The sequence below is a fragment of the Lepus europaeus genome, chromosome 22, assembly GCF_033115175.1.
Source record: "Lepus europaeus isolate LE1 chromosome 22, mLepTim1.pri, whole genome shotgun sequence".
In the NCBI taxonomy this organism is placed as follows: Eukaryota; Metazoa; Chordata; class Mammalia; order Lagomorpha; family Leporidae; genus Lepus; species Lepus europaeus.
This window is the reverse complement of record NC_084848.1, coordinates 9,403,569-9,430,831: the sequence shown is the minus strand read 5'-3', so window position 1 is coordinate 9,430,831 and position 27,263 is coordinate 9,403,569. Positions and strand designations below refer to the sequence as shown.

At 42.4% G+C, this 27,263-nt stretch overlaps 1 protein-coding gene across 2 annotated transcripts in view; it reads right to left on the bottom strand.

The window, feature by feature from the left end:
• BTBD7 (BTB domain containing 7) overlaps window positions 1-27,263 on the bottom strand; it is a 90,505-nt gene that overhangs the window by 32,792 nt on the left and 30,450 nt on the right. For both annotated transcript variants that reach the window (XM_062181134.1, XM_062181133.1), the window contains 2 exons: window positions 15,659-15,846; window positions 13,354-14,433 (listed from right to left, as the gene is read on the bottom strand). In XM_062181134.1, the coding sequence (XP_062037118.1) occupies window positions 13,354-14,433; window positions 15,659-15,740 (1,162 nt within the window). In that variant the 5' untranslated portion in view covers window positions 15,741-15,846. The remainder of the gene's footprint in view (window positions 1-13,353; window positions 14,434-15,658; window positions 15,847-27,263) is intronic.

Here is a 27,263-nt window from a genome sequence, read left to right as displayed (position 1 = left end):
AATCCATGTGTACTTGTACTTATCTGTTTTGTCAAATCTGCTTCCTTGTGATGATTAAATTAAACCACATGAAGTTGTTATCATTAAACTGTTTACCCTAAGAAAATAACATCAGAGGGTTAATGAATTAGGTTTTTTTATTTTTTAAAGATTTATTTATTTATTTGAAAGGCAGCATTAAAGAGAGAGGGAGAGAGGGAGAGACAGAGAGATCTTCCATCAGCTAGTCCACTCCCTAAATGGCTGCAAAGGCCAGAGCTGCGCTGATCCAAAGCCAGGAGCCAGGAGCTTCTTCCATGTCTCCCACACGGGTGCAGCGGCCCATGTGATTGGGCCATCTTGTACTGCTTTTCCAGGCCATAGCAGAGAGCTGCACTGGAAGTGCAGCAGCCAGCTGGGACTCGAATTGGTACCCATATGGGATGCCAGTGCTGCAGGTGGAGGTTTAACCTACCACACTACAGTGCCGCCTTTTATATATATTGATATGCATATTTTTTGAGATTTATTTACTTGAGAGGCAGAGTAAGAGAGAGAAGGCTTTGCTTTATTAAGGTACCTACATAGTAAGTGTCTATTGGTCCTATCATTGGACTTACTTCAATCTTAAGGCTTGACATATGCTAAGGACTCACAGGTGTTTACGAAACGGATAAAGTACAGGAGATAGTGTTGATTCTGTATCCATGGTCTATCTGAACTGATAGAACATCTATTTTTTGCCTCCAATCTTCCATCTGCTGGTTCACTCCCCAAATGGCTGCAATGGCCAGGGCTGGGCCAGGCCGAAGGCAGGAGCCTGAAGCTTCTTCTGGATCTCCCACGTGGGTGCAGGGTCCCAAGCACTTGGGCCACCTTCCACTGCTTTCCCAGGAACATTAGCAGGGAGCTGGATCAAAAACGGAACAGCCAGGTCTTGAACTGGTGATCACATGTGATGCAAGTGGCACTTTGACCCACTCTGCCACAACACCAGCCCCTATTAGTTTCTATATTCCTTGGAAAGTTTCACTATGACAAAGTCAGAACAATAAGTTGGGGCTCTAGGATAAAGTGACAATTGGGCCATTTCTCTTAGTGTCTGTGAGAGGAAAAGTTTACACCCAATAGCTCCCCAATAGGGGAGGCTCTAAGGACAACTCTAATGACCCTGTTTTGCTCCCTAAGATAGTAATCCTACAAGAGCCAATGCTGAATATAATATACACAGCAATGTTTAAAAGAAGCCCGAACCTGGTAACTTTTTAGACTTCAGAAACTTGGAAATGAATTGTCAAATGAAGTACATAGAAAATAATCCTTACCATTAGAAAAATGACACTAAACAGTTAATTCAGCTCTTAAAACATTTATTTAAAATTGATAGGAATTGTAGACTATAATTTTAATGATTCTGTGACTACTCCAAAAATTATATGAGTGAAGCTGAACATCTGTTCATCTGCTCATTGCTCCTAGCCTCTGTATTTTCCTGCTGGACTATGGTTTCTCCCACTTTTTATTTGTTGAACTTGTTACTTGGTGGCGCCATTAAGCCTTTGACTATAAGATAAATTAAAGATACACCACCTCAAAAAATAAATACTAAATTGAAACAAGCACACACAATTTGCTTAGGCCCATGTGAATGTGAGCCAGGCATCTCTCATCTAGGAGGAGGAGGAAATGAGTTCAAGCTGAGGATCTCAGTTGGCATTTAATACTTATTTATTTAAAAGGCAGAGAGGCACAGAGAGAATCATCTTCCATTCACTGGCTCACTTCGCGAATGGTTACAACTGCTGGGGCTGGGCCAGGCTGATGCCAGGAGCCAGGAACTCCATCCAGGTCTCTCATGTAGGTAGCAGGGACTATATACTTGGGCCATCAACTGCCGCCTCCCAGAGGCAATGGAAGTGGAGTAGCAGGGAGTTGAACCAGCACTCTAACATGGGACGTGGGTGTCCCAAGCGGTGGCTTAACCTGTGGCACCACAATGCCCACCCCACCCAGACGGAATGTATATGGTTAGTATGGGGCAGAACCAGGAGTGGAACAGAGATCTGAACTCAAAGTTCATCTTTACAAAATGCCATTTTTCGGAGGCACTGTTATTTATTTTTGAGCCTTTCTGCACAAATTGGAAACCCAGTCTCCAGTTTTTAGAGGACTGTAAGGACAAGATCAAACAACTATGAAGTGCCTACCATGCAACTAGATCCTAGTCTCATTCACAGGCCATTTGTCTTAATTTTCTTTTCCCTGGTATGGCATCTTGCATAGCAATAAAAACTAACCTGAAGTCCGTTAAAAAACTGTCTCATTTAAACTATTTCATTTCACATTGAAAGTCATTTAAATGGTACTACATGCAAGGTGAAGAACAGGTATCTTAATAATTCAAGCAAAACGTGATATCCTAAGTTTACAAGTCTTCTGCCATTTCACCTTTTTTCTCCACCTGTCCTTAGAATTTCATTATCACCAAGAAAAAGGTTTTGTTTCTTGTTGATAAAAGGCTTCTAATTAAACTCTGCATAATTATGAATAAAAAGAAATAGACATTCAATAGACTTCACTGTAAATGAATTACATGTAATTTAGAAATAATAAAGAGGCAGAAAAACTTCAATCTACATGTGCTGAGCACTGTACTACATTCTCTGGGTGACCTCAAGATGATCAAGATACTGTCTTTAGGGGGGCACATAACACATGAGGAAATGAAACAGTTACTCGGGTCATTGCAAAACAAGTCAGAAGAGATACAATCCCAAACGTGAAAGAAGTGTTTTACAAGCTCTCAGGAAGTAGAATATACTTTTGACTTGGAATGGCTAAGACAAAAAAAGGAAAGTAGTACGCGAGGCTGGTCTTACAGGTTAGGGTAGGACCTGGACACTTAGTGATCAAACGCAAAGAAGCAAAGAAGAGTGACAACAGACGGCTAAAGGCCGAGTTTGTGGTCTGTGTGAAAAATGGCCATGTTTTAAAAGAAAATGCAAAATGATATATATTTTAAACATTTAGTCATAATGTTAGGTAAAAAATGCTTTTTAAATGCTGCATTTCATTATGTTTGCAGATGTGTAACTTCAGAGTCACTTGACCTGCCATTCATGAACCAGACTAATTCTTCGTCTGTGTTGCACGTTTAACTGATCTGTTGACAATGGTCTTCAGTTCAGCTCTATTATGCACTAGGACGTATTTGCAGAATAATTTACTGAAAAGGAAACAATGACAGATAGAAGCAAAATGAACTGCCAGCTCTACTGAACCGAGACAGAGGGAAGAGCGTCCACAGCGGGACAATGGAGAGGGTGGGCAGCTGGAGGAGGGATGCCTGGGCAGGGACAGTGAGTCTCTGCTAGTCTGCATTTGTTTCAAGCCACACTCTTGGAACCTGACCAAGTTGTTAAGGGAAAAATTAGGTCACTGCCTTCAGTTGCTTCTCTATTCAATTTTTAATTCAATATAATCACATCCATTATGACTAAAAACATGAGTAAATAGAAGATCTATTTGGGAATAAAGTTATAAATAAGTATCATACTCCAAAGATTGAAAAATATGTTTTTGATGAAGCGGAAAAACAGACTACAGTTTAAAGTCTACAGTAAAATACCCAGCACTAAAAAATGCTTGTAGATACCGGTGCCAATTCTGGGCCATTTTGTTTTGATGCCAACAGTATTTACTCATGGGTTGTTAAAGTTCATGGAAAAAAAGAGTTTTCCCTGAGAAGTAGAGCTTTCCTCAAAATATTATAAACCAATAGTGTACTCGCACTACTGCTCTCACATTTTCAAAGGTGCTTACCCAGTGTATGCTAGGGTCATTGTGGAATGTCAGTAATCAAACGCCTAGCCATCTACTTTTTGGAATTTTATACATTATCAACAAGCTTCTTAGGCTGCAACCTCAGAAAACAACGCCAGTTGTTTCAAGAGAAGGAACTGACCTGAAAGGACATTGTTAGTCCATAGCATTGCTGGGAAAGCTGGAGACCGGGCTGAGTAAACCAACCAGGACAAAGGCAGGCTGCAGTCGGAGAGCTGGCACCTGGCCACTGCAGCCCCACTCTGTCCCTGGACAAGAACGGCGTCACTGGCACCACTGCTATGGTCCTGTCTCCTTTCCCAGTGGATGCTGCTGCCCCCTCCATGCTTCCAGAAAGAACTCTCTCCAGTCCCCACTTTTCTGTGCTGTAACTTCCAATTCAAACGCCCAGCCATGTGCTGAAGCGCTCTGTCCACCGAGAAGGCTGAGGAAGCAAGGATCTGACCTTTCAGGCTTTTCTACCGGGAGGAGGGCTCTGCCCTCTATAAACCTGCACGGTGAGGAATTCTCCAAAACCAGGTGCTGAGCAGCCAAAAAAGCCAAACGACCAGTACAGGAATGCTGTGTACTGCCACCGTGGCAAGTCCTCTGTTCTCTGCTAACGGATCTGAAGCCAAGTCTGAAGGGAAGCCTTCCCAGGTCCCTGTACCCACAGTTTTTAACTTCCTTGCTAGGCCCACATAACTCCCATTCCAAGTGATTCAGCCGAGATTCCTCTAGGTTGCTGCTTCAGACATTACTAGTCTGCTGCCTGTTCCTATGCCAGGCCATAGCCTCCCACTCTCAACCCTGGAGGCTGGTTCTCACATTGCTCCTCTTCCCCACTACGCTCAACCTCACTCACAATGAGAAGAGTGCTATGAGTCACACCTCAGCACGCACAAACGTGGGAGAAGGCGAGTTCTTAATCTCTGAGCTCCGCCACACTCCTAGGCTCTCAGGATGGCCAAATGTGGCACAGACAAGACCTCTGTGAACTACAGCAACAACCACGATTGCAGTTACCAGTCCTCAGGGGAAAATTCCTCAGTGCTTACGACGGTGGTGCTCTGCGTTTCTCCGAGTGTAATGGGAGCTAGTGCTCTACCTTTCTATCTTTATCTCATTAAAAACAATCCTGCATAATCATAGTAGCACAGGCTCATAATTTTAGAAGTCCAGTAGTAACAAATGCTTACCATAAATCTCGTTCACTCTCAGTCCTATTACCCAGAGGTAAACTACTCTCAATTCTTTATTTTTCCTTCTGGAATTCACCTCTCTAAATTAGTGTCATTAAATCAATATTTGGTGTTCATACTACAATGATTATTTAAATAGTGCTTACTGCTGAGTCAAACTGTATACTAGAATTATATTTTCTTTCACATGTAACTTTAAATTTTTGAAGACATTAATTTCTTCTTTCCCTATCTGTTTCATTTATTTTTTGAAAGGCAGAGTTACAGAGAGAGAGGAAGAGAGGGAGAGGGAGATGAGATCTTCTATCGGTTGGTTCACTCCCTAAATGGCCATAATGGCTGAGCTGGGTGAGGCCAGAACCCAGGTGCCTGGAACTCCATTTGGGTCTTCCACATAGGTGGCAGGGGTCCAAGTTCTTGGGCCATCTTCTGCTGTCTCCCAGGAGCATTTTCACAGTCGTTGGATTGGAAGTAGAGCAGCCAGGATTCAAACCTGTGCTCATTTGGGATGGCAGCACCACAGGTGGCGCCTTAACTTCCACACGATCATGCCACCCCCCAATCTGTTTCATTTTCTATGAACTTATTGCTAATTCTTCATAAATGCACTAAAAGATCCATTAATTTTCTTTCAGTGTCATTTGCTACTTAATGTTCAAACATTCAAGTTAACAGATTCTTCTCAGACACCTTCCACCATCGGATGCCTATTTCTTTACATAGAACCTAAGTTCTTCCTCTTTGCAATATTTTAGAATAGTCTCTTTTCCCTTAGTATTCTGAAAAGGAAGGGACTCTTTGGTGTGGAAATTCCTTTGGTTTTTGCCATATTTCTTGTAATACTCCTTGGGGACTGTCTTCTCTTTGCCTTTCTCTCATGCACATTTCTACGTCCTCTCTTGCCTGTGCAATTGCTTACTTTTCAGATTTCTTTACCTTTCAATCATTCTAATACATTTTTCATTTCCATACCTTATTTCAAAGAATTATTTTTAAAGGAGTTTAAAAAAAAGATTTTTTAAAATTTATTTATTTGAAAGGCAGAGTTAGAGAGTGAGAGAGAGACAGAGGAAGAGACAGAGAGTAAAATATTCCATCCACTGGTTTATTCCCCAGATGGCTGGAGATAGGCCAGCCAAAGCCAGGAACCTGGAATTCCATCTGTGTGTTCCAAGTAGATGCCAGGGGCCCATCTTCCACTGTTTTCTCAGGTGCATTAGCAGGGAACTGGATTAAACTGGAGCAGCCAGGACTTGAACTGGCACTCATGTGGAAGCCGTGTCACAGGCAGCAGCTTAATCCACTGCAAAACGACAGTCCCAGAACTTGTTAATGTTTTTATGGCACCCTACTTATGATCCACCAAGTCTATAAAATATTATTTGATACAAGGTTATTTTGAATCTATCAACATTTTCTTCTATTCCATTGTACATCCTCCAGTACTGTGTTGTTTTTGTTCTGATCTCTGTCTCAATTTGAAAGCTTTCCTCAAACGCCCAGCGATCCTGGGTGGGTTTTCATCTGTGAGAGTGAGGCAATAAACAGCTGTTTGGAAGCTCTGCTATAGGAGCAGCCTTGCTGTCATCTTCACTTGCAGAACAACTGGAAGGCAAATTGGCTTTTCCATTGCATAATTCCTCCGCATAGCTTCAGTGTGGAGCCCAAGCAACATATCTTATAGGTGCCTATAATTCCAGGATATTCACCATTTCTGGAGTTCCAGTTTCCTCTTGTATCTGCCTGCCTGGTACTGCAGTTGGAAGAAGAGTTGGTGATTTCTCCACCCGGTTTTTGGGCTTTCACGTAATTCCAGATTTGTACTTTACCCCCACCCTGATCTGTAGTGGTCTCCAAATTTGGGCTTTTTCTAGTTCAACTGCTTTAGAAAATTCAGAAAATCTTAGAAAATCTCAAGTCTCTTATGTTTGGTTGGGGGAAGGCAGTGCAGAGGATAACTGAGGGGCTGGACAGGGTTTGCCACCTGGCTGCAGGTGCTATCAACGGCACAGTAGACAGGTGGGCTACTTGGACCAAACGCAGAGAATGAGTACCAGCCCATGTATGAAATTCATGGGGACGGAAATAAAGCATGGAGGGCTGGGAAGAGATCATTTAATACAGAGTTCTCAGCTTGCTGTATGGAGGAAAACAAACCCACACTCTTTCCCAGCACTATATATAAAGTGAATACTAGCCTGCAGAGAAGAGTCCACTCAGTATTGAGACTTTTTTTCATTAAAGATTTTATTTATTTACTTGAAAGTCAGAGTTACAAAGAGAGAGGAGAGGCAGAGAGAGAGAGAGAGAGAGAGAGAGAGAGAGAGAGATTGGTCGGCCTTCCATCCACTGGTTCACTCCCCGACTGGCTGCAATGGCCGGAGCTGCACCAATTTGAAGCCAGGAGCCAGGAGCTTCTTCCGTGTCTCCCACATGGGTGCAGGGGCCCAAGGACTTGGGCCATCTTCTACTGCTTTCCCAGGTCATAGCAGAGAGCTGGATCAGAAGTGGATCAGCAGGGACGTGAACCGGCGCCCATATGGGATGCCAGCGCTGTAGGCCAGGGTGTTAACCTGCTGCGCCATGGCGCCGGCCCCTCAGTATTGAGATTTAGAGAATCCGTCTCTTTAGTTTTACACCAGGCGTCTCCCTTTCTTGCAGAGTACTTGGTGCCACCTGGATGAGCCACTCCACAAAGCGGAAGGCAGAACTGCCAGCCTTCTCCTCAGGAGCCCCTCACCTGCTCTGCAGTTACACACTGCTCCTCTCTGTTAAGGCAGTGTCCATTCTCAATCTGTTTCCCATCCTCCCAAAATTTCAACTATCCTTTCTTCCTTTCCCTGTTGTTTTCTTCCTTTGTCCTTGAGAGTTTATCCTTGTTTTATGCTGTTATTATGGGAATCAAGTGAAGTCACATGTGGTCCTAAAATGCCAGGCCTGTAGTTGAGGCCTTCTACTTATTCCAGAACTAAATCAAACACGTTCTCTGTGTAAGCCAAGAACCCTCTCTTTTGAAAATTACCAAACCACCTGGCTGTCTGCCTATACTGACTCCTTACAACGCTCTTAAAGCTACTAAGCCACCTTTTCTACCATGGAGAGTCTATCTAGTCTGGGTTTCAGCCTTTATGGGTAAAATCTGTCTACTTTTCAAACTGGCTTCAACTTTTTTTTTTCTTTTCCATTTAAAAAACTGTGGTAAAATGCACATAACTTAAAATTTACCACCTTAGCCATTTTGAAGTATATAGTTCAATGAACTAAATGCATTCATGCTACTGTGCAGCAATTAGCACTGTTCATCTAACTCTTGCTCTGCTACACCCATTTCACAATGTTCCCTATCTCCCCCTCTTCCAGCGTTTTTGGCAACTGCCGTTCTAGTGCTGGCTCTAAGATTTTGACTATTCACCTCTTATAAGTAGGATCACACAGTATTTGTCTTTATGTGACTGGCTTTTTTCATTTTGCATAATGCCTTCAAGGTCTGTGAGTCACTGGCTAAGACTGGGTTGTTTAATTTCCATAAGTACGTGGACTTTCTAGTTTCACCTGTTATAATTTCTAAATCCATCCTGTAGTTGGAGAAATGGTTTTGTAATAACTATTTTTAAAAATCGGAGACTTCACCTGTGTGCCAACATGAGGTCCTAGAAGATGTCCTGTGCTAGTCCATTAGATTTAACGTTCTCTTTACATATCTTCTGTCTGGCTTTTCCAATCATTTCTTTTCTTTTTTTTTTTTTTTTTGACAGGCAGAGTGGACAGTGAGAGAGAGAGACAGAGAGAAAGGTCTTCCTTTACCGTTGGTTCACCCTCCAATGGCCGCCGCGGTAGCGCGCTGCGGCCGGCGCACCGCGCTGTTCCGATGGCAGGAGCCAGGTGCTTCTCCTGGTCTCCCATGGGGTGCAGGACCCAAGCACTTGGGCCATCCTCCACTGCACTCCCTAGCCACAGCAGAGAGCTGGCCTGGAAGAAGGGCAACCGGGACAGGATCGGTGCCCCGACCGGGACTAGAACCCGGTGTGTCGGCGCCGCAAGGCGGAGGATTAGCCTAGTGAGCCGCGGCACCGGCCCAATCATTTCTGACAGCAGGATATTGAAATCTCCAACTATTATTCCGGAACTGTCTATTTAACCCTTCAGTTATGTCAGTTTTTGCTTCGTGTATTTGATGATCTGTCTTGAGGTATATAAATGCTTCTAACTGTAGTATTTTCTTCCTGAACTTTTAATTGTCTCTTGTCACCTTTTAAAATTTCATCTGATATTGAAAGAGCCAGTCTGTTTTGATTACTATTTGTTTACAATATTGGGCTTTAACTTACAAAATTAAGTCTAATTTTGAAAAAGAAGTTAACAGTTATTGACTTAAAAACATTCACTGTATGCCTACTCTGTCCTGGACATTGGGGACACAAAGATACAGAGAACACAATCTTACCCTCACGTTGCCCAAAGTCTAGTCTCAAAAGCCTGGGACTCTCCATCTAAATCATGGAACATAAAACATTTTCACCCAATTCTCTTCAAAATGGTGTAAAACTGGGGCAGGCATTTGGCATAGCAGTTAAGACACCACTGGGGATGCCTGCATCTCATACTGGAGTGCCTGGGTTTGGTTAAGTCCTGCCTCCACTTCTGACCCAGCTTCCTATTAATGCACACTCCGGGACACAGCAAGTGATGGCTCAAGTACGTGGGTCCCTGCTATTCACATGGGAGACTGAGATTGAGAGCTGGGATCCTGGCTTTTGCCTGCCCCAGGGCTGGCTGTTTTGGGCATATGGGGAATGAATCAGTGGTGGGAGACTGATTTTCTTTTTCTCTCTCTCTATTCTCTCTCTCTCTCTCTCTCTCTATATATATATATATATATAATATCTATCTCTGTGCCTTTCAGCTATAATCAGCACACATTCAAAAGAAAAAAAGATCCATAATTAGTTCATGCTGGAGGCATGGGAGAGACACTAACTCTTTAAACATAATAAATGCCTCAGCAATGCAATGGGCTTAATCAACTCACAGAACTCCTGCTGAGAAAATCTGACTGCAGTCTAGTGACAAATGGAGTGATACTTAATAATAATTTGGTAAGTATAATGATAACAGATCAGCTTTATAATGATAAAATTATAAGGCCTTTTAAAAAAATATTTTTATTTATTTAATTGGTGGTAGAATTATAGAAAGTGAGACGGAAAGACAGAGAACAAGGTCTTCTAATCACTGGTTCACTCCCCAGATGGCTGCAATGGCTGGAGCTGGGCCAATCCTAAACTAGGAGCCAGAAGCTTCTTCCAGGACTCCCACGTGGGTGCAGGGGCCCAAGCACTTCGGCCATCTTCCAGTGCTTTCCCAGGCCACAGCAGAGAGCTGGATGAGAAGAGGAGTAGCCAGGACACAAACTGACACCCTTATGGGATGCTGGCACCACAGGCTGAGGCTAAGTCTACTACGCCACAGTGCTGGCCCCAAGGACATTTTAAAATCATTAATTTCTGGCCGGCGCCGTGGTTTAACAGGCTAATCCTCCGCCTTGCGGCACCGGCACACTGGGTTCTAGTCCCGGTTGGGACACCGGATTGTATCCCGGTTGCCCCTCTTCCAGGCCAGCTCTCTGCTATGGCCCGGGAAGGCAGTGGAGGATGGCCTAAGTGCTTGGGCCCTGCACCCGCATGGGAGACCAAGAGAAGCACCTGGCTCCTGGCTTCGGATCAGCGAGATGTGCCGTCCGCAGCGGCCATTGGAGGGTGAACTAACGGCAAAAAGGAAGACCTTTCTCTCTGTCTCTCTCTCTCACTATCCACTCTGCCTGTCAAAAAAATAATAATAATAATAATAATAATCATTAATTTCTGTCAAGTCTTTAGAATACAAATACAATAAAATTGTTTAAATTTAAATAGTTATTTTTAGACAAGACTATGTAGTAGTGAAAGATACACATTGTGATTATCATATAGCAGCTAACATTTACTGAATGCTTACTACATGCCAGGCACTACTCAGATCATTTAATATATATTATTTTCTTTAATCCTCATAATCTTACCTTACAGGGTTACCATTCTTAGTTTACCAATGAGAAAACAGGGACTTACAGAAATTACATGACTTGCTTAGGGTCAAACAAATTACGAGGTAGAGGATTCAAACCCAGTTTATCTGGTTCTAGAAACTGAGCTCTTAAGTGTTCTAAAAACATTTCCAAGTGACTGAATGTTCTCCCTCCATGGAAATGAGGCAAAGATTAGTGAAGCTATGTACTATAAACCCCAAAAGTAACATTATTGGGATAAGAGAGAAACATGCTTCACATGTAGTAAGCAGAATAAAAGAAACCCAAATAGCCCAAACCATGTTGAAATCACAAAAGATGACAAGATCATGCATACCCAAATTTGAGAAACAGCTGTACACCATTTTTTAAGTAACCAGATGAACGAGATGCAAGGAATGTTGCTTTGTATCTTTAAATGCACTTAATAAAATTCAATTTCTAGCCAAATTACAAAAAAGAAAAATAACTCATGTAAGAAGAAAAAAGAACTCTAGAGAATCAAGTATATCATAGACCTAAGAACTTGCTGAAAATTTTACTTTTTTCATTCAAAATTTAAAAAAAATACATCAAGAAATGCTTTCTGATTTTTAAAAACAGTACATATTAATAGATTTGGATTTATTATTGAAACACATCAAATAAAAACAATTTGAGGAAAATAGACTATCATGCTTTTGTTAATGTTGTAAATTTAAAATTTTCTGTAGGAATGTTTTCCCTATAGTCTATCCAAGTAGTCTACTATTATTTATAACATTGATTCTCACTTTAAAATAAGTCAATATTTTAATAACATTTTTATTATTAAAACAAAATCTAGCCTATTCCTAAAAGATAATGGTAAAATAAAATTTTAAGACTCCTTATGTGAAAGAAATGTCAACATTCATAAATGCCCTTTCTATTTTATTACTGACACTGCTATTTAACTGGGGTGTTTAATAATTTCTCAGAGCCTTATTAATGGGTTGGTTTAGCTATAAAATACATATTATTTTCAAATTAGAAAAATGTTTTTGCTTTATTTAAATTCATGTCTTTTATCCAAACTATTAACATTATCTTTTAATTGCAGCTTGTTAAACTTTTTATTCAGTTTTATTTCTTTGAAAGGCAAAGAGAAGAGATCTATCTTCCAACCACTGGCTCACTCCCCAACTACCTGCAACAGACAGGGTTGAACTCTGCCAAAGCCAGGAGTCAGAAACTCCATCTGGTTATCCCAGTGGATGGCAGGGACTTAGTACCATCACCTGCTGCCTCCCAGGGTGTGCATGAGCAGGAAGCTGGATTAGAAGTGGCAGCATAGACAGGCACTCCAACATAGCTGTTTAATACCTGCCCCCAATGGCAGCTTCTAATGTTCTTTCAGTTAACATGCATCAGCTGAATTAAATTTCTCAGGTAATCTGGTGTCAAACAGCTTGCTCTTCCTTTGACAGGACCGCAAACTGCCTCTGCTCTCCCCAGGAAGGTCTCTTTCCAGCTCTGAAAGGTTAAAAGTCTAACATTTATCAGCAGACACATGCTTCTTTTAATGTAACTTTCACTTAGTCATTTTTCTGTAAGACAACAAACGTGTGGTCCTAATTTAAAAATTTTTAGTTTAAGTTAATTGAAAAAGGCACAAAAAAATCTAGCACCTTCAAGCTCACTGGAGAAGCATAGCGGCGCCAATATCGGCTCTATCCTACAGAATTAGTGTTGCCCTGAACTAGCTATGCCCCCTCTGCCTGCCCTTTAAAAGTTTATGCCTGATTGTTAATAAACGGACGTGTTTACTGAAACTTGTCTTGGTGCTTCTTGTAGAATGCTGTCGCCCCACCATCCTGATAGTACAGACCCCGCAGGACCAGTCTGCAGTAGATGAGCAATCATATTCCCACACCTGTCGTCTTCTATGGGGGCAGAAAGAGCCTCAAGTCTCACCTGATGCTCTTAGTCACGAGTGTTGTGATGGATTTGTTTTGGGAGGAGGAGCGTAGTGGGGGCAAGAGGTGCGGAGTCACCACACAGACCCAGCCTCTTGCCCCCACCATGCTCCTCCTCTCAGAAACGAATCCACCGCAACACACGAGTACCGAATGCTTGATTTTAATACTTAATGAAGAGTCACATTAACACTGATCCTTAATCTGTCTCATGTTATAGCTGCAGGTTCAAAAAAACAGATCCTGTCACATCTCAAACACTGAAATCGCAGAACACCCTGGTTGTGTTTTCAACTTGGAAGACAAATACGTACCTTTAGAAATCAAAATGAACAACTAGAATTCCTACCTTGTGCAAGCATGTTAAATTCCAGGAACAGTGCTATGTGGTAAAGCTCCATGGCTTCCTCTGCCCTGGTCATGTTCGGCTTCCCTGCCACGAGAGCCTGCACTTCACTGAGACTCCCCACAGAGGGGCTACAGTGTAGCACGGAGAGGTCCACCACGTCAGTGTACATGCAGTGCAGTATCACTTTTGCATATTTTTTTGGTATAATAGACTCATCTAATATAATTCTCGTGGGCGTCCTCAAAGTTCGGTCTGTGATTTCTTCACCAGTCCGTATCCTCCTTTGTAATAAATTCCGAAAAAATGGGGATCTTGCAGAAATAATAGCCTTGTGGGCTTTGAGCTCTTCGTCTAAACAGTTCTGATTTCCACCAAAAGCTTCAACCAGTTCAGAGTCTGAAGAAAAACTGAGGACAACATCATAGTAACACATGTAATCAAAGAGCCCTCGCATATCTACATCAAGGGAATTTGGTGTTCCGAACTCTTCACTGAGCTGAACGAGGATATCGACGTTTTCAAACCTCGAGTCCTCCATTCCAAACTCTCCTGTATACAGGTAGTGCAACAACGCAGAAAACATGGGCATGTCGATTCCAGCCGTCGTGATGTCCATTATTATCTCCGCCCCGTACTCTGGTGAGGAAGAAAGCAGTGTTTTAAAAAATGGACACCTTGCTGCCAAAATGGCACGATGAACAGGAAAGCAAGTTTCTTGAAATATTAAGTCTACATCAGTACAATACTTGTACTCATAAAGATCAGCCATGTCTCTCTGCAATGTCCGGGCTTCTGGCCGAGCCAAACTGGCTTGGAGAGAAAGCTCCTTCAAGGCTGAGGTGCCCTCGTACTCCTCCACCAGCGCATTGACATCTCTGACATCCCACCCAGAGAGGAGCTCTCGCATCTGCTTGGCGTGATCGGCAGACCTATTAGATTTTCGACGCTTGATAAACTTCTTTTTGAGGGTTGCAAGGCCAGAGGTTCTCTTTTTTTTGTCTTGTGGTTTCTCATGTCCGTGGTCAAGGCTATACAATTTTGATTCACAACCATAGCCTTGCTGGGAATACGATGATGTCCCTAAGAAGAAAATGAAACAAATGAAAATCTGTTTGTTTTTTCCTTAACATTCATTTTCAATGAATTTTGCAAACAGACATTCCTGAGCCACTCAAATAACATTGGCTTTTGCTTTTATAAAAGGAGATGAAAATTCAAATAACTCATCTTCATATTAAATACAAAAAGGGACAGACAGCAAATAGTTTGATTATTTTGGGCGTGGGGGTGTAGTGCTGGTTCACTCCCCAGATGCCTGCAGCAGCCAGGAACCCGACCTGGATCTCTCACGGGAGTGGCAGAAGCCCATCTGTTTGGGTATCACTGCTCCTTCCCAGGATCTGCAGTAACAGCTGACTGACATCAGGAGCAGCTGGGTATTGAATCCAGGCACTCTGATATGGACCACAGGTGCCATAATCACTAGGACAAATGCCCACGCATCAGTCTGAACTGTTAAAAATGTTTTTGGTTCTCTGGCTAACAAGGACCAGGTATCATAGATCTTAATTATGTATTTTTAGAACATGAGAAATAGGCAGATTGGTAAGCTAAGAATATTAGTTGTGGGGCTAGCGCTGTGTTGCAGTGGTAAAACTGCCGCTTGTGGCATCGGCACCCCATATGGGCATTGGTTTGAGTCCTGGCTGTTCCACTCTGGTCCAGCTCCCTGCTAATGTGCCTGGGAAAGCAGGAAGAGATGAACCAAGCCCTTGGGCCCCTGCACCCACGTGGGAAACCTGGAAGAAGCTCCTGGCTCCTGGCTTCAGCCTGGCCCACGTTGGCCGTTGCAGCCATTTGGGGAGTGAACCAGCAGATGGAAGATCTCTGTCTCTCTGCCTTTTAAATAAATAAATAAATCTTTAAAAAAATATTGCTTATGCATAATTGTAAAATGTTTCTCCTTTTAATTACAAAAAGGCTGTATTTGTACAGGCAAAATAAGTGAACCAAGAAACACATATTTTACTGTTTTTACACCAACGGAAATTAGATTGTTGGTTTGCCTAACGTTTTGACAATTATGGTTAAGACACCAAAGAAAACCCCAGCTGGGCTCTGAGAGGTTTGTTTAGGATAAATCTCATACAAATCCAGATTTATATTTGCTGGGGTGGGGAGATTTCGATGCTGCAGAATTATCTACAAGGTTTCCACAGCTCAGTTCTCTTCATCCACAAACACTAAAAATACAAATCTATTTATAACTATAAAACAAAATGCAATTAGAAACACTGAAAATTACCTATAAAAGTCTGTTGGGCCTGTGAATTTCCCCCTGCCCTTGGGGAACATGAATGAGGATAGTTAGATGCATTAGCACCCATTTTCTTCAGTCAATCGGGCATTCCATCTGCTGGTTCTTCAGAGCAGAATCCCAGAGGCCTTTATGAACCTTCAAGCCTGGATCCAGCAGCCTCCTTTCATCCATTTCTTGATACAAAACAAAAATAATTTAAGTCATTTTTTTCAAATATATCTAATATCACACAGGTAAGAAAAAAGTATGCTACTATTGACAACTGCATGAATTTGCAAAAAATGATATAGTGCCAAATTTACAGTAAACTTTCCAGAAAATACAATCCTTAAGTTTGAACTATGAATTTGTATTAGCTATAATTATGAGCCACAAAATGTACAATCACATACTTTGTATGACATCAGAAAAGTAACACACCATGTTAATTTTAAAGTATAGAAAGAGTATTTCAAAACACGAGGAAAGTACTTGGACTAAAAAGAAACATTTCTATTTTTTTTTAATCCTTAGAGACCACCACTAGGTATTATAATCTAACTTTCCAAGCAATTTACAAACATCTAAGAGACAAAGAGCAAATAATTAAGTGATTGGCTTATTTTCCTGCTTCAAGATGAAACTGCTTAAACTGATCTTTAATCTGTGTAACTGGGCATTTTACCAAAATAAGGGGAATGAAAGGCAGACAATTAAAACTATCTTTAGGCTGCTTGTTCTATAATAATTTTGAGAAGTTTTTATTAATAGAATGAGATATAAGAAAAAGCAAAAAAAAAAAATTATCCTCCTCCTAGAACCCTGAAATAAAAATACAGCTTTCTATTATTTGTTAGTGACTGAATATGGATGGACAGGGCAGTAGCAGCAAGAGATAACTTCTAGCAATTGTAGATTAAATTCCAAATCACAGAACCTCTCAGCTGCCGGGCACAAAAGAGAATCATAATAGAGCACAGGGTTATAGAAATACTTCTAAATCTGTACACTGCCTGACCAAAAACGGTAAGAGTTTAAGAACAGACACAATTTAAAACTGATTATTAAAACTGCCAGGAAAAAAACTAGTAGGCAGTTAATTTAAGCTTATAATGAAGGAAATCATCACAAAAAACTTGCTAGAAAACACAACTGTGTAAAGAATCCTGACAATCATTTGTACCTCTGCTACTGACCCAATATAACCTTAGAAATTAATATTTGAGAATATCACTGTTTACATGTGATATTTCCTCTGATCTTTTATAAACATGAAAATTTATTTAAGCACATAAATATCGTGTTCAGGATAAGAGTGAGAAACTTTACATTAAATAGATAAACATATCAGGCAAAGTAACAGTAACTGCAAACAACTCACACACTCACACAAAGGTATTTCCTATTGGAATACACTGTACACAACGGAAACTGACCCATGAGAACACAGGTCCTTAGACTCTGCTTCTGAGCACACTCTGGGAAGGCTAAGAGGCTTTGGGAAATTCAACGCATGATGGTACGCTTCGTCAAAAGAAAACAGCAACAAGCCCAAAGGCATTTTAAAGTTTCATTTTTGGCGGACTGGCATTGTGGCACAGCATGTTAAGGCACCATCTACAATGCCAGCATCCCATGTAGACACGGGTTCAAGTCTCAGCCACTCTACTTCCAACCCAGTTCCTTGCTAATGTGCTTGGGAAAGCAGTGGAAGATGGCCCAAGTGCTTGGACCCCTGCACCCACATGGGAGAACCAGATGAATCTTCTTGCTCCAGTATGGCCCAGCCCTGGCCACTGTGGCCATTTGGGGAGTGAACCCACTGATGGATGATCTCTGTCTCTCTCTGTAATTCTGCCTTTCAAATAAATAAGTAAAGCACATGCTCACTTGGATTTACCCCTAATGGTAGAGCTAGAAACGTGCCATGGGACTCCAAATTCCATTAAGTTGGCAGGTACCAATGCCATCTCACTAGTTAAAGTGATCAGTTTAAGTTCTTAACCAATCATAAAGATAAGATTAACTGTCAAAGGGATCACATAAATAAGACCAGTGTCTGCTAATAATAACTGATAGAATTAAAAAGGAGAAAACGACCCAATATGGGAAGCAGGATACACAGCAGACTCATAGAATGGCAAATGTCCTGAACAGCACTCTGTCCTCAGAACCAGCCCTTAAGGCATTAGGAGCTGGCTTAAAAAGCCTAGGAGAGTTTCTCAGGCATGGAAAGAAAAGACACTGTGGAAAAAACAAAACAAAAAAAACCTAAATGAAAGATCTTTGTGAGTGAGATCTCAGTGGAAAGAAGGAGCCATCAAAGAAGGCAGTATCTTTTTCTGAAGGGAGGAGAGAACTTCCACTTTGATTATGGCCTTGTCTAAATAAGGTCAGAGTTTGTGAACTCAAGAGGCTTCCATAACCTTGGCAGCTCATGACAAGAGCCATGGGTGATTACTGACATCATAAATAAGAGTGTCAATTGTTAAATCAACAACAGGAGTCATGTGCACTTACTCCCCATGTAGGACATCTGTCCTTAATGTGTTGTACTATGCAAATTAATGGTAAAACTAGTATTCGAACAGTACTTTATACTTTGTGTGTCTGTATGGGTGCAATCTGCTGAAATCTTTACTTAGTATATACTAAGTTGATCTTCTGTATATAAAGATAATTAAAAATGAATCTTGGCTGGCGCCGCGGCTCACTAGGCTAATCCTCTGCCTTGCGGCGCTGGCACACTGGGTTCTAGTCCCGGTCAGGGCGCCGGATTCTGTCCCGGTTGCCCCTCTTCCAGGCCAGCTCTCTGCTATGGCTCGGGAGTGCAGTGGAGGATGGTCCATGTGCTTGGGCCCTGCACCCCATGGGAGACCAGGATAAGCACCTGGCTCCTGCCTTCGGATCAGCGTGGTGCGCCGGCCGCGGCAGCCATTGGAGGGTGAACCAACAGCAAAGGAAGACCTTTCTTTCTGTCTCTCTCTCACTGTCCACTCTGTCTCTTAAAAAAAAAAAAAAAAAGAATCTTAATGAAGAATGGGATGGGATAGGAGAGGGAGTAGGAGATGCAATGGTTTGCAGGTGGGAGGGTGGTTATGGGGGGGGGGGAGACTGCTATAATCCAAAAGTTGTACTTTTGAAATTTATATTTATTAAATAAATTTTTCTTAAAAAACAAATAAGTAAAAAATAAGTAAAACAAATGTTTACAAGATTTTTATTTATTTATTTGAGAGCAGAGTTAGAGAGAGAGAGGGAGAGGCAGAGAGAAAGGTCTTCCATTTGCTGGTTCACTCCCCAAATGGTTGCAAAGACCAGAGCTAGGCCAATCCAAAGCCAGGGGCCAAGAGATTCTTCCGGGTCTCCTACATGAGTGCAGGGGCCCAAGCACTTGTGCCACCCTCCACCGCTTTCTTAGGCCTTAAGCAGAGAGCTGGATCGAAGAGGAGCACCTGGGACTTGACTGGCGTCCATATGGGATGCCAGCACCCCAGGCAGAGGCTCAGCCTACTTTGCCACAGTGTCAGCCCCAATAAAATAAATCTTTAAAAAACAAAAACCAAAAAGTCTCATGTATTTGGAAGGCAGAGAGGCACAGACAGATCTTCCATCAGGTGGTTCACTCCCCAAATGCCTTCAACAGCTGTGGATAAGCCAGGCTGGAACCAGGAACTCAATCCAGGTCTCCCATATGGGTGGCACAAAGTGTTTCTAAAGGTACAATTGCATGATGTCACCTCTACGGTGGACTTCTTGCTGCATTTTTTAAGTTCCATATTGCTTCATTTTATGTTTTGTTTTTCAAAAAATTTCAATTGGCTGCAAACTCACTAACAGCACAAAGTATGTGAACGGCACAAAGTATACTGAAAGAGAACAAAAGCTTTGCTTCCAGATGATGAAAAATCAGATACATGCACAAGGTGGAGAGTTCTCTACTCTTATTTCACACAGATACACACACATATTAAAGTTGTTTTCAACTGAGAACTCTACATGGTTTGTATAGACTCAACATAGTACTATACTGGTCAACTGGAGATTTGAACCATCAGAAAATGCCTTTTTTAAAAATTTCAATTTTGTGGTGAGCATAATCAATACCCTAAAGCAACCACATGAGGGCTGTAAGATATCAACAGCTCCGATGGAGAAACAAGAGCAGGCACTAGGGAAATCACAAGCTAAACTAGGGTTCCTGGCTACTCATCGTCACAACGAGCGGGTTTCTTTACCCTGGAGAGGCAGCTTGAAATGAAGCTGTCTTTGGGATTTAGGGACAGTCTCTTCCTCATCACTGGGAGTCCTTCAGGATGAACTATCTGTGTGACATTTACCCAGGGAGCTAAAAGAAACACAGACCCTGGGAAGAAACTAGGGGAGGGAGATACAACCCTAAAAGCCCTACGAAAAATTTTCTTTAAAAAAAAAAAAAAAGTCAACTCCTTTTCTCATACCCCCTTAATAAGCAATCAAACAAAACTCCTAGGACAGCATTTTCCAAAGAAAGTTCCCCAAGTTTGGAAAATATATGATCATTAAACAAAGCCATAGAGGCTTCCTTACTTCAGAACTTTTTAACACCTTTCAAGTGCTAAAGAGCACAGTGTAGACTAGAAAGCATTTAGCAAGATCTAAAGGAGACCTGCTGCCATACAAAGAACAAAAGGAATGAATTTAGATATGTGCTCTGGAAAATAGTGATCTTTACTGTAAAAATACTTCGATTGCTTTATTTAATGCAAAGAATAGTAGAGGTCAAACTGAAGTTTTTTTTTTTTTTTATTTTAAAGATTTATTTATTTGAAAGCAGAGTTACAGAGAAGGAGATGGGAAAGGGGAAGGGGGAGGAGGAGGAGAGGGATGGAAAGACAGAGGGAGGGGGAGGGAGAGATTGATTTTCATCCACTCGTTCACTCTCCAAACTGCCACAATGGCCTGGAGCCTGGAACTCCATCCAGGTCTCCCATGTGGGTGGCCAGGGTCCAAACAGTTGGGCCATCTCCCACTGTTTTCCTGGGTACATTAGTAGGGAGCTGGATTGAAGTGGAGCAGCCGGGACTTAAACTGCACCCATATGGGATGCTGGCATTGCAGATAGCAGCTTAACCTATTGTGCCACAAAGCTGGCCCAATGAGTCGGAATTTTTTTTTTTTTAAGATTTAATTATTAATATGAAAGTCAGAATTACAAAGAGAGGAGAGGCAGAGAGAGAGAGAGAGAGAGAGAGAGAGAGAGAGAGAGATGGAGGGAGGTCTTGTATCTGCTGGTTCATCCCCAAGTGGCCACAATGGCTGGAGCTGTGCTGATCCAAAGCCAGTATCCAGGAGCTTCTTCCAGTCTCCCATGTGGGTGCAGGGGCCCAAGTGCTTGGGCCATCTTCTACTGCTTTCCCAGGTCACAGCAGAGAGCTGGACTAGAAGCGGAGCAGCCAGGACTTGAACCGGTGTCCATATGGGATGCCGGCACTGCTGGTGGCGGCCTTATCTGTTCCCCCACAGCGCCAACCCCGGAGACTCAGTTCTGGCACTAACACACCATGTAGCAGGACAAGCTGCACTTCTGTGGGCCTCAGTTGCCACATCTACAGAAGGAATCTGAAACAGGGTTCCTGAAATTCAGTGAAGCTGCATAATGGAAATGAGCATGAGGACAGGGACGGGAGTGAGTTCTGTGTGAAACGTTAGTCCATGACGGGGAACAAAGAGGGGTCTGGATTTTGGATTTTAAGCACATTTTCCCTTTATCTGATTATCAGATGGAAGGATAGGACTGCAGAGCAAATATGAATATGAAAAACAATTAACAAGGAAAGAAAAGGGCAAATTATAGTATTACCCCACTCCCGGCAAAGTGAAGGCAGTCATATAATGTACCATTCAAACCGTAACCGGGTATAAAATAACGTAAGCAAACAATTTTTACTACTTACTTACTGGGAAGTTGATGCTCATGGTTTTACTGGCTTTCCACCTGCCATATCCTAAGGCACAAATTGCCTTGTTCCTTATCTTACTTTCTTTTCCAGATCAGGCTAGATCTGGTCAGGCTAGATCTACTCTCGCCATCTGTGGACTTCAAGGACCACCATGTCCAAACAGAGAAGGAATGCATTGTCCTGTTGTGTCCTGTTGTACCGAGAAGCCATGGCACCTGACACCAGAGCGCTGCAGCTCTGTGATTTTGTCACCAGTGCCTCATTCCCTGTAGCCCCCAAACACCCTCAGCCAGCAGAGCAATTCTTGATACCTGGATGTCTGTTATCCTCTCATCTGTCGGCAGATTAAATGTTCCTTTTCCTTCACCCCAAAACCTTGTCCTCGTTAATGTTGATTGGCACCAGGAACAAGGTTTTGGTAACAAAACTTGTTCTAGAGTGGGAAGCTATACAATGCAGACAGGATTGCAAAAGATATGTGAAACTCAGGTCTGACCAAGACAAAGTAGGATGATTGGTCACCCATTTCCAGAGAAGCTTAAAGTTTAAATACAAAGAAAATTTTTAAAAAATTAAAATTAAAGAAAATGAGATTTCCTAGACTCTGGATCTCACATATGATACATGTTTTGTCTAACATAAAAACTAACATTTAGGGGCCAGGAATTTGACAAAGTGGGTTAATTCACCACTGGCATCCTCTATGAGTGCCAGTTTGAGTCCCAGCTGCTTTACTTCCGATCCAGCTTTCTGCTAATGTGCCTGGAAAACCAGTAGATGGCCCCGTTGTGGCTACCTGGGGAGTGAACCAGAAGATGGAAGATCTGTGTGTGTGTCTTTCCCTCTCTAGTAACTCTGCCTCTCAAATAAACAAATAATTCTTTTAAAAAAACAACAACAAAAAAACTAACATTTATTGAAGGTTTACCATATGTTCTTAGAGCTTTCATATGTATTAACTCATTTAATTTTCCAAACTTTTTACTGATTAGGCAGATGTGAGTAACTTGCCCAAGGTCACACAGCCATTCAGTGAAACAGCTAGGGTTACTTTGTTTCGCTGTAAACCTTTAGTTTTATACTTGGATACATTTCAAGAGCAACAAGATAAAAAGAGACTGCCAATAGCAAGCAGAAGCAGAGTCAGCAAAATCTTTGCCTTTGAAGGGATCTTCAAAAAGATGAGACTTCAGGGGGAGTTTAGAAAGCCACAGCTAGGCTAGAATGTCTCTCTGGGGCCACCCAGAACAGTGGTAGGTGACTTCTACTCAGCACCAAAAAACCCTAAACAATACCAATATTGACAATAGCAGCAATTCACTAAGGAAAGGTCAAATATGTGTCCTATTAAAAGGATTAATTAAGGTAAGGAAGTCAGAATCACAGAGTTGGAAAGGGCTATCCAGCTTATTTTGGTCAACTTCACATTTAAAAATTAACTATAAAGCCATGAAATGCAAGAGAAAATATAAATCATATCTGAGAAGAGATTCATATCCAAATTATACAGAGAACTCTTAAAACTCAACCAAACAGGAAAAAAAAAAAAAAAGCAACTTGATTCAAAGATGGGAAAAGGACTTGAACAGATATTTCTCCAGAGAAGATCTATGAATGGTCAAATAGCTACAAGAAAAGATGCTCAACATAACTAGTCATTAGGGAAACACTAACCAAAATGACAGGATGAGGGGCCAACTTTGTGGTGTAGTGGGTTAAACCTTTACCTGCAACACCAGCATCCCATATGGGTGCCAGTTTGAGTCCCTAGCCGCTCTGCTTCTGATCTGGCTTCCTGCCAATGGCCAAGGAAAGCCGTGGAGAATGGCCCAAGTTCTTGGGACTCTGTATCCACATGGGAGACCAGGAAGAAGCTCCTGGCGTTGGCCATTTGGGGAGTTGGCCATTTGGGGGTGAACCATCAGATGAAAGATCTCTCTCTATATATAATGCTACCTTTCAAATAAATAAATAAAAAACAGCAAGAAAAAAAAAAAAAAACCACAGCAGGACATCAGTCCACACCCATTGAGTGACAACCAACAAAAGCAAAAAACAGAATGCAACAAGTGCAGATGAGGATGTGGAGAAACTGGCAGACTTGCACACAGTGGGCTGGAGAATAAAATGGTACAGCTGCTGTGGAAAACAGCCTGGCAGTTCCTCAGAAAATTAAAAACAGATTTGCACTGAAAGCAGGGTGCTGAAGATACACCTGAACACTAATGTTCACAGCAGTATTACTTACAAGGACTAAAAAATGAAAGCAACCTAAGTGTCCATCATCAAATGAACAGGTAAGCAAAATAAGGTATACACCGTATACACAGTGGAATGTTATTCAGCTTTAAAAAAGGAGAGGAGGCACTGTGGCACAGCTTTAAAGAAGGAGAAAAAGGCACTGAGGTACAGTGGATAAAGCCACCGTCTGCAGTGCCAGCATCCCATATGGGTGCCAGTTTGAGTCCCGGCTGTTCCACTTCCAATCCAGCTCTCTGCTACGGCCTGGGAAAGCAGCAGAAGATGGCCCAAGTCCTTGGGTCCCTGCACCTATGTGGGAAACCTGGAGGGAGCTCCTGGCTCCTGGCTCCAGATCAGTGCAGCTCCAGCCATTGCAGTCATCTGGGGAGTGAATCAGAGATGGAAAGCCTCTCTCTGTCTCTCTCTTTCTATGTCTCTCAGTAACTGACTTTCAAGTAAATAAATAAATCCTTAAAAAAAAAAGGGGGGGGGGAGTAATGGGTGTTTGACCAGCAGTTAGGATGCTGTTAGAGACCTGGCACCCGCATCAGTGTACCTGGTTCAATGCCCAGCTCCAGTCCCTAACTCTACCCTCCTGCTATGCAGACCCTAAAAGTCAGCACTGATGGCTCAAGTGAGCAGGTTCCTGCACATGAAATATTCACTGAGTTCCCCTCGTGGTCTGGCATAAGGCCATGGTGTGCATATGGGATTGATGAGATACTCGCTCTCCCTCCTTCCTCCCTCCCTCCCTCCGTGTGCCTCTGCCTCTCAAATGAAATAAAAAGGATGGATATTATGACAACAGCTACAACTGGAGGACATTACGGTAAACAAAGTCAGTCACAAGAAGACAAGCAAGCACTACATGATTCTATGGAGATGAGGAACCTAGAGCAGTGACACCCATAACGGCAAAAGTAGAACGATGGTTGCCAAGAACTAGGAGGAGGGAGGGGAGAAAGGGAAAGTTATTACTTAATAGCTATGGTACGGCTTTCAGTTTGGGAAGATGAAAAGAATTCTGGAACAGATGTTGGTAAAAGTCTTACAATATGAATGTAGTTAATCCTACTAACTTGTATATGTAAAATTAGTTAAAAAGGTAAATTTTGTTATGTGTTAAAGTAAAATACTACAATAAAAATAAATTCTAAGCATTTTGATGTTTTGGGGGCCAGTGCTGTGGTACAGTGGGTAAAGGTACTGCCTGCAGGGCTGGCATCCTATATGGGCACCGGTTCAAGTCCTGGCTGTTTCACTTCCAATGTAGCTCTCTGCTGTGGCCTGGGAGAGCAGCAGGAGATGGCCCAAGCCCTTGGGCCCCTGCACCCGTGTGGAGACCTGGAAGAAGCTCCAGGCTCTGGACTGGCCCAGGGCTGGCTGTCGCAGTCGTTTGGGCAGTGAACCATCAGATGAAAGATCTAACTCTTTCAAATAAATAAACTGAAAAAGTTGTATCAGAAATATTTCAAAAATATGCAAAAGAGAATGTGAGGTCCCAAATAACCATCTCAGAGACTGCAAAATTATCAAAATCATCCTAGCTTCCATTTAAGTGATAAAATTTAATGGGTAAACTGGAGTCTTAGAATGTAATTTCGGTTATCATTAGCTTCATATAGAAAAAAACATACAAAGATATACATATGTGCATCCATATTATGATTCAAAAGAAAATCATGTACACGAGTTATGCAGACACTGAACAGTTTACATGAATTAACCCCTTTAATCTTCTCGGTAACATAAGGTGTAGAATTTTTTTATTCTCACTTTATATTTATGATATTGGGCAATTAGGAAAATGAAGAAAATTTAGGTGCTTACCAAGGTCACAGAGCTGGTAAGCTGCAGAAGCTGGCTTGGAATTCAGGTTGTGGTATCTATGAGTAATTTTACCTTTGCTTATTTCCCCCTCCTGAATGTCTGAAGGAAAACTGTCCACAGTAGACAAACATAGTGCCATTCCAGAAAAGGGAGGTGAATACACGCCTGACAGCGTTACTTGCAGTGCTTAAAAGATCTTCCACATAAAGCAAAAGCAACTTAACTGGAAGGAGAGCATACGAAACCAAAGCAAAAGGAAGGTGCTGTTTTGAATATTTATAGCTAGACCTACCTGTTCCTTGGTGGCAGGATGACACTGCCTTACACTTGACCGTCCATCTACCATCTGGCTTTAAGAACCAACAGAAGTGTACCACATAAAAAAGGAAAGGTCATTCAAGGTAGAAGTCCTACTGCAAGTTCTCATAACCCTATACTTTTATTATGTAATGAATTACAGCATAATAACTTACATTTGCACTAAACTGTTAAGTTTCCCAAAAGTAGGTGGCTCTATATTTATTCACTACAAAATCCTTACCATCCACTACGGGACACAAAGTAGGCACACAATATGTGAATGAATAAATGTTGGCTATTACTATGAATGCTGATGAATAGCAGGAGAGAAGCACCATTATATCTGGGTTTCAGAAAGATCATGAATGGCTTAAAGGAAGAAGACACTGGATGCTGGAAGACTTATTTTATTTATTTATTTATTTATTTATTTATTTATTTTTTTGACAGGCAGAGTGGACAGTGAGAGAGAGAGACAGAGAGAAAGGTCTTCCTTTTGCCGTTGGTTCACCCTCCAATGGCCGCCGCGGTAGGCGCGCTGTTCCGATGGCAGGAGCCAGGTGCTTATCCTGGTCTCCCATGCGGGTGCAGGGCCCAAGAACTTGGGCCATCCTCCACTGCACTCCCTGGCTACAGCAGACAGCTGGCCTGGAAGAGGGGCAACCGGGACAGGATCAGTGCCCCGACCGGGACTAGAACCCGGTGTGCTGGCGCCGCAAGGCAGAGGATTAGCCTGTTAAGCCATGGCGCCGGCCTGGAAGACTTTATTTATTTATTTATTTTAAAAATTTATTTGAAGGCCGGCACCGCGGCTCACTAGGCTAATCCTCCGCCTTGCGGTGCCAGCACACCAGGTTCTAGTCCCGGTCGGGGCACTGGATTCTGTCCCGGTTGCCCCTCTTCCAGGCCAGCTCTCTGCTGTGGCCAGGGAGTGCAGTGGAGGATGGCCCAAGTGCTTGGGCCCTGCACCCCATGGGAGACCAGGAGAAACACCTGGCTCCTGCCATCGGATCAGCGCGCTGAGCCGGCCGCGGCGGCCATTGGAGGGTGAACCAATGGCAAAAGGAAGACCTTTCTCTCTGTCTCTCTCTCTCACTGTCCACTCTGCCTGTCAAAAAAAAAAAAAATTATTTGAAAGAGTTATAGAGAGAGGTGGAGACAGAGAGAGAGGTCTTCCATCCACTGGTTTACTCTCCAAATGGCTGCAATGGCCAGAGCTGTGATGATCCAAAGCCAGGAGTCAGGAGCTTCTTCTGGATCTCCCACTTGGGTGCAGGGGCCCAAGCACTTGGGCCACC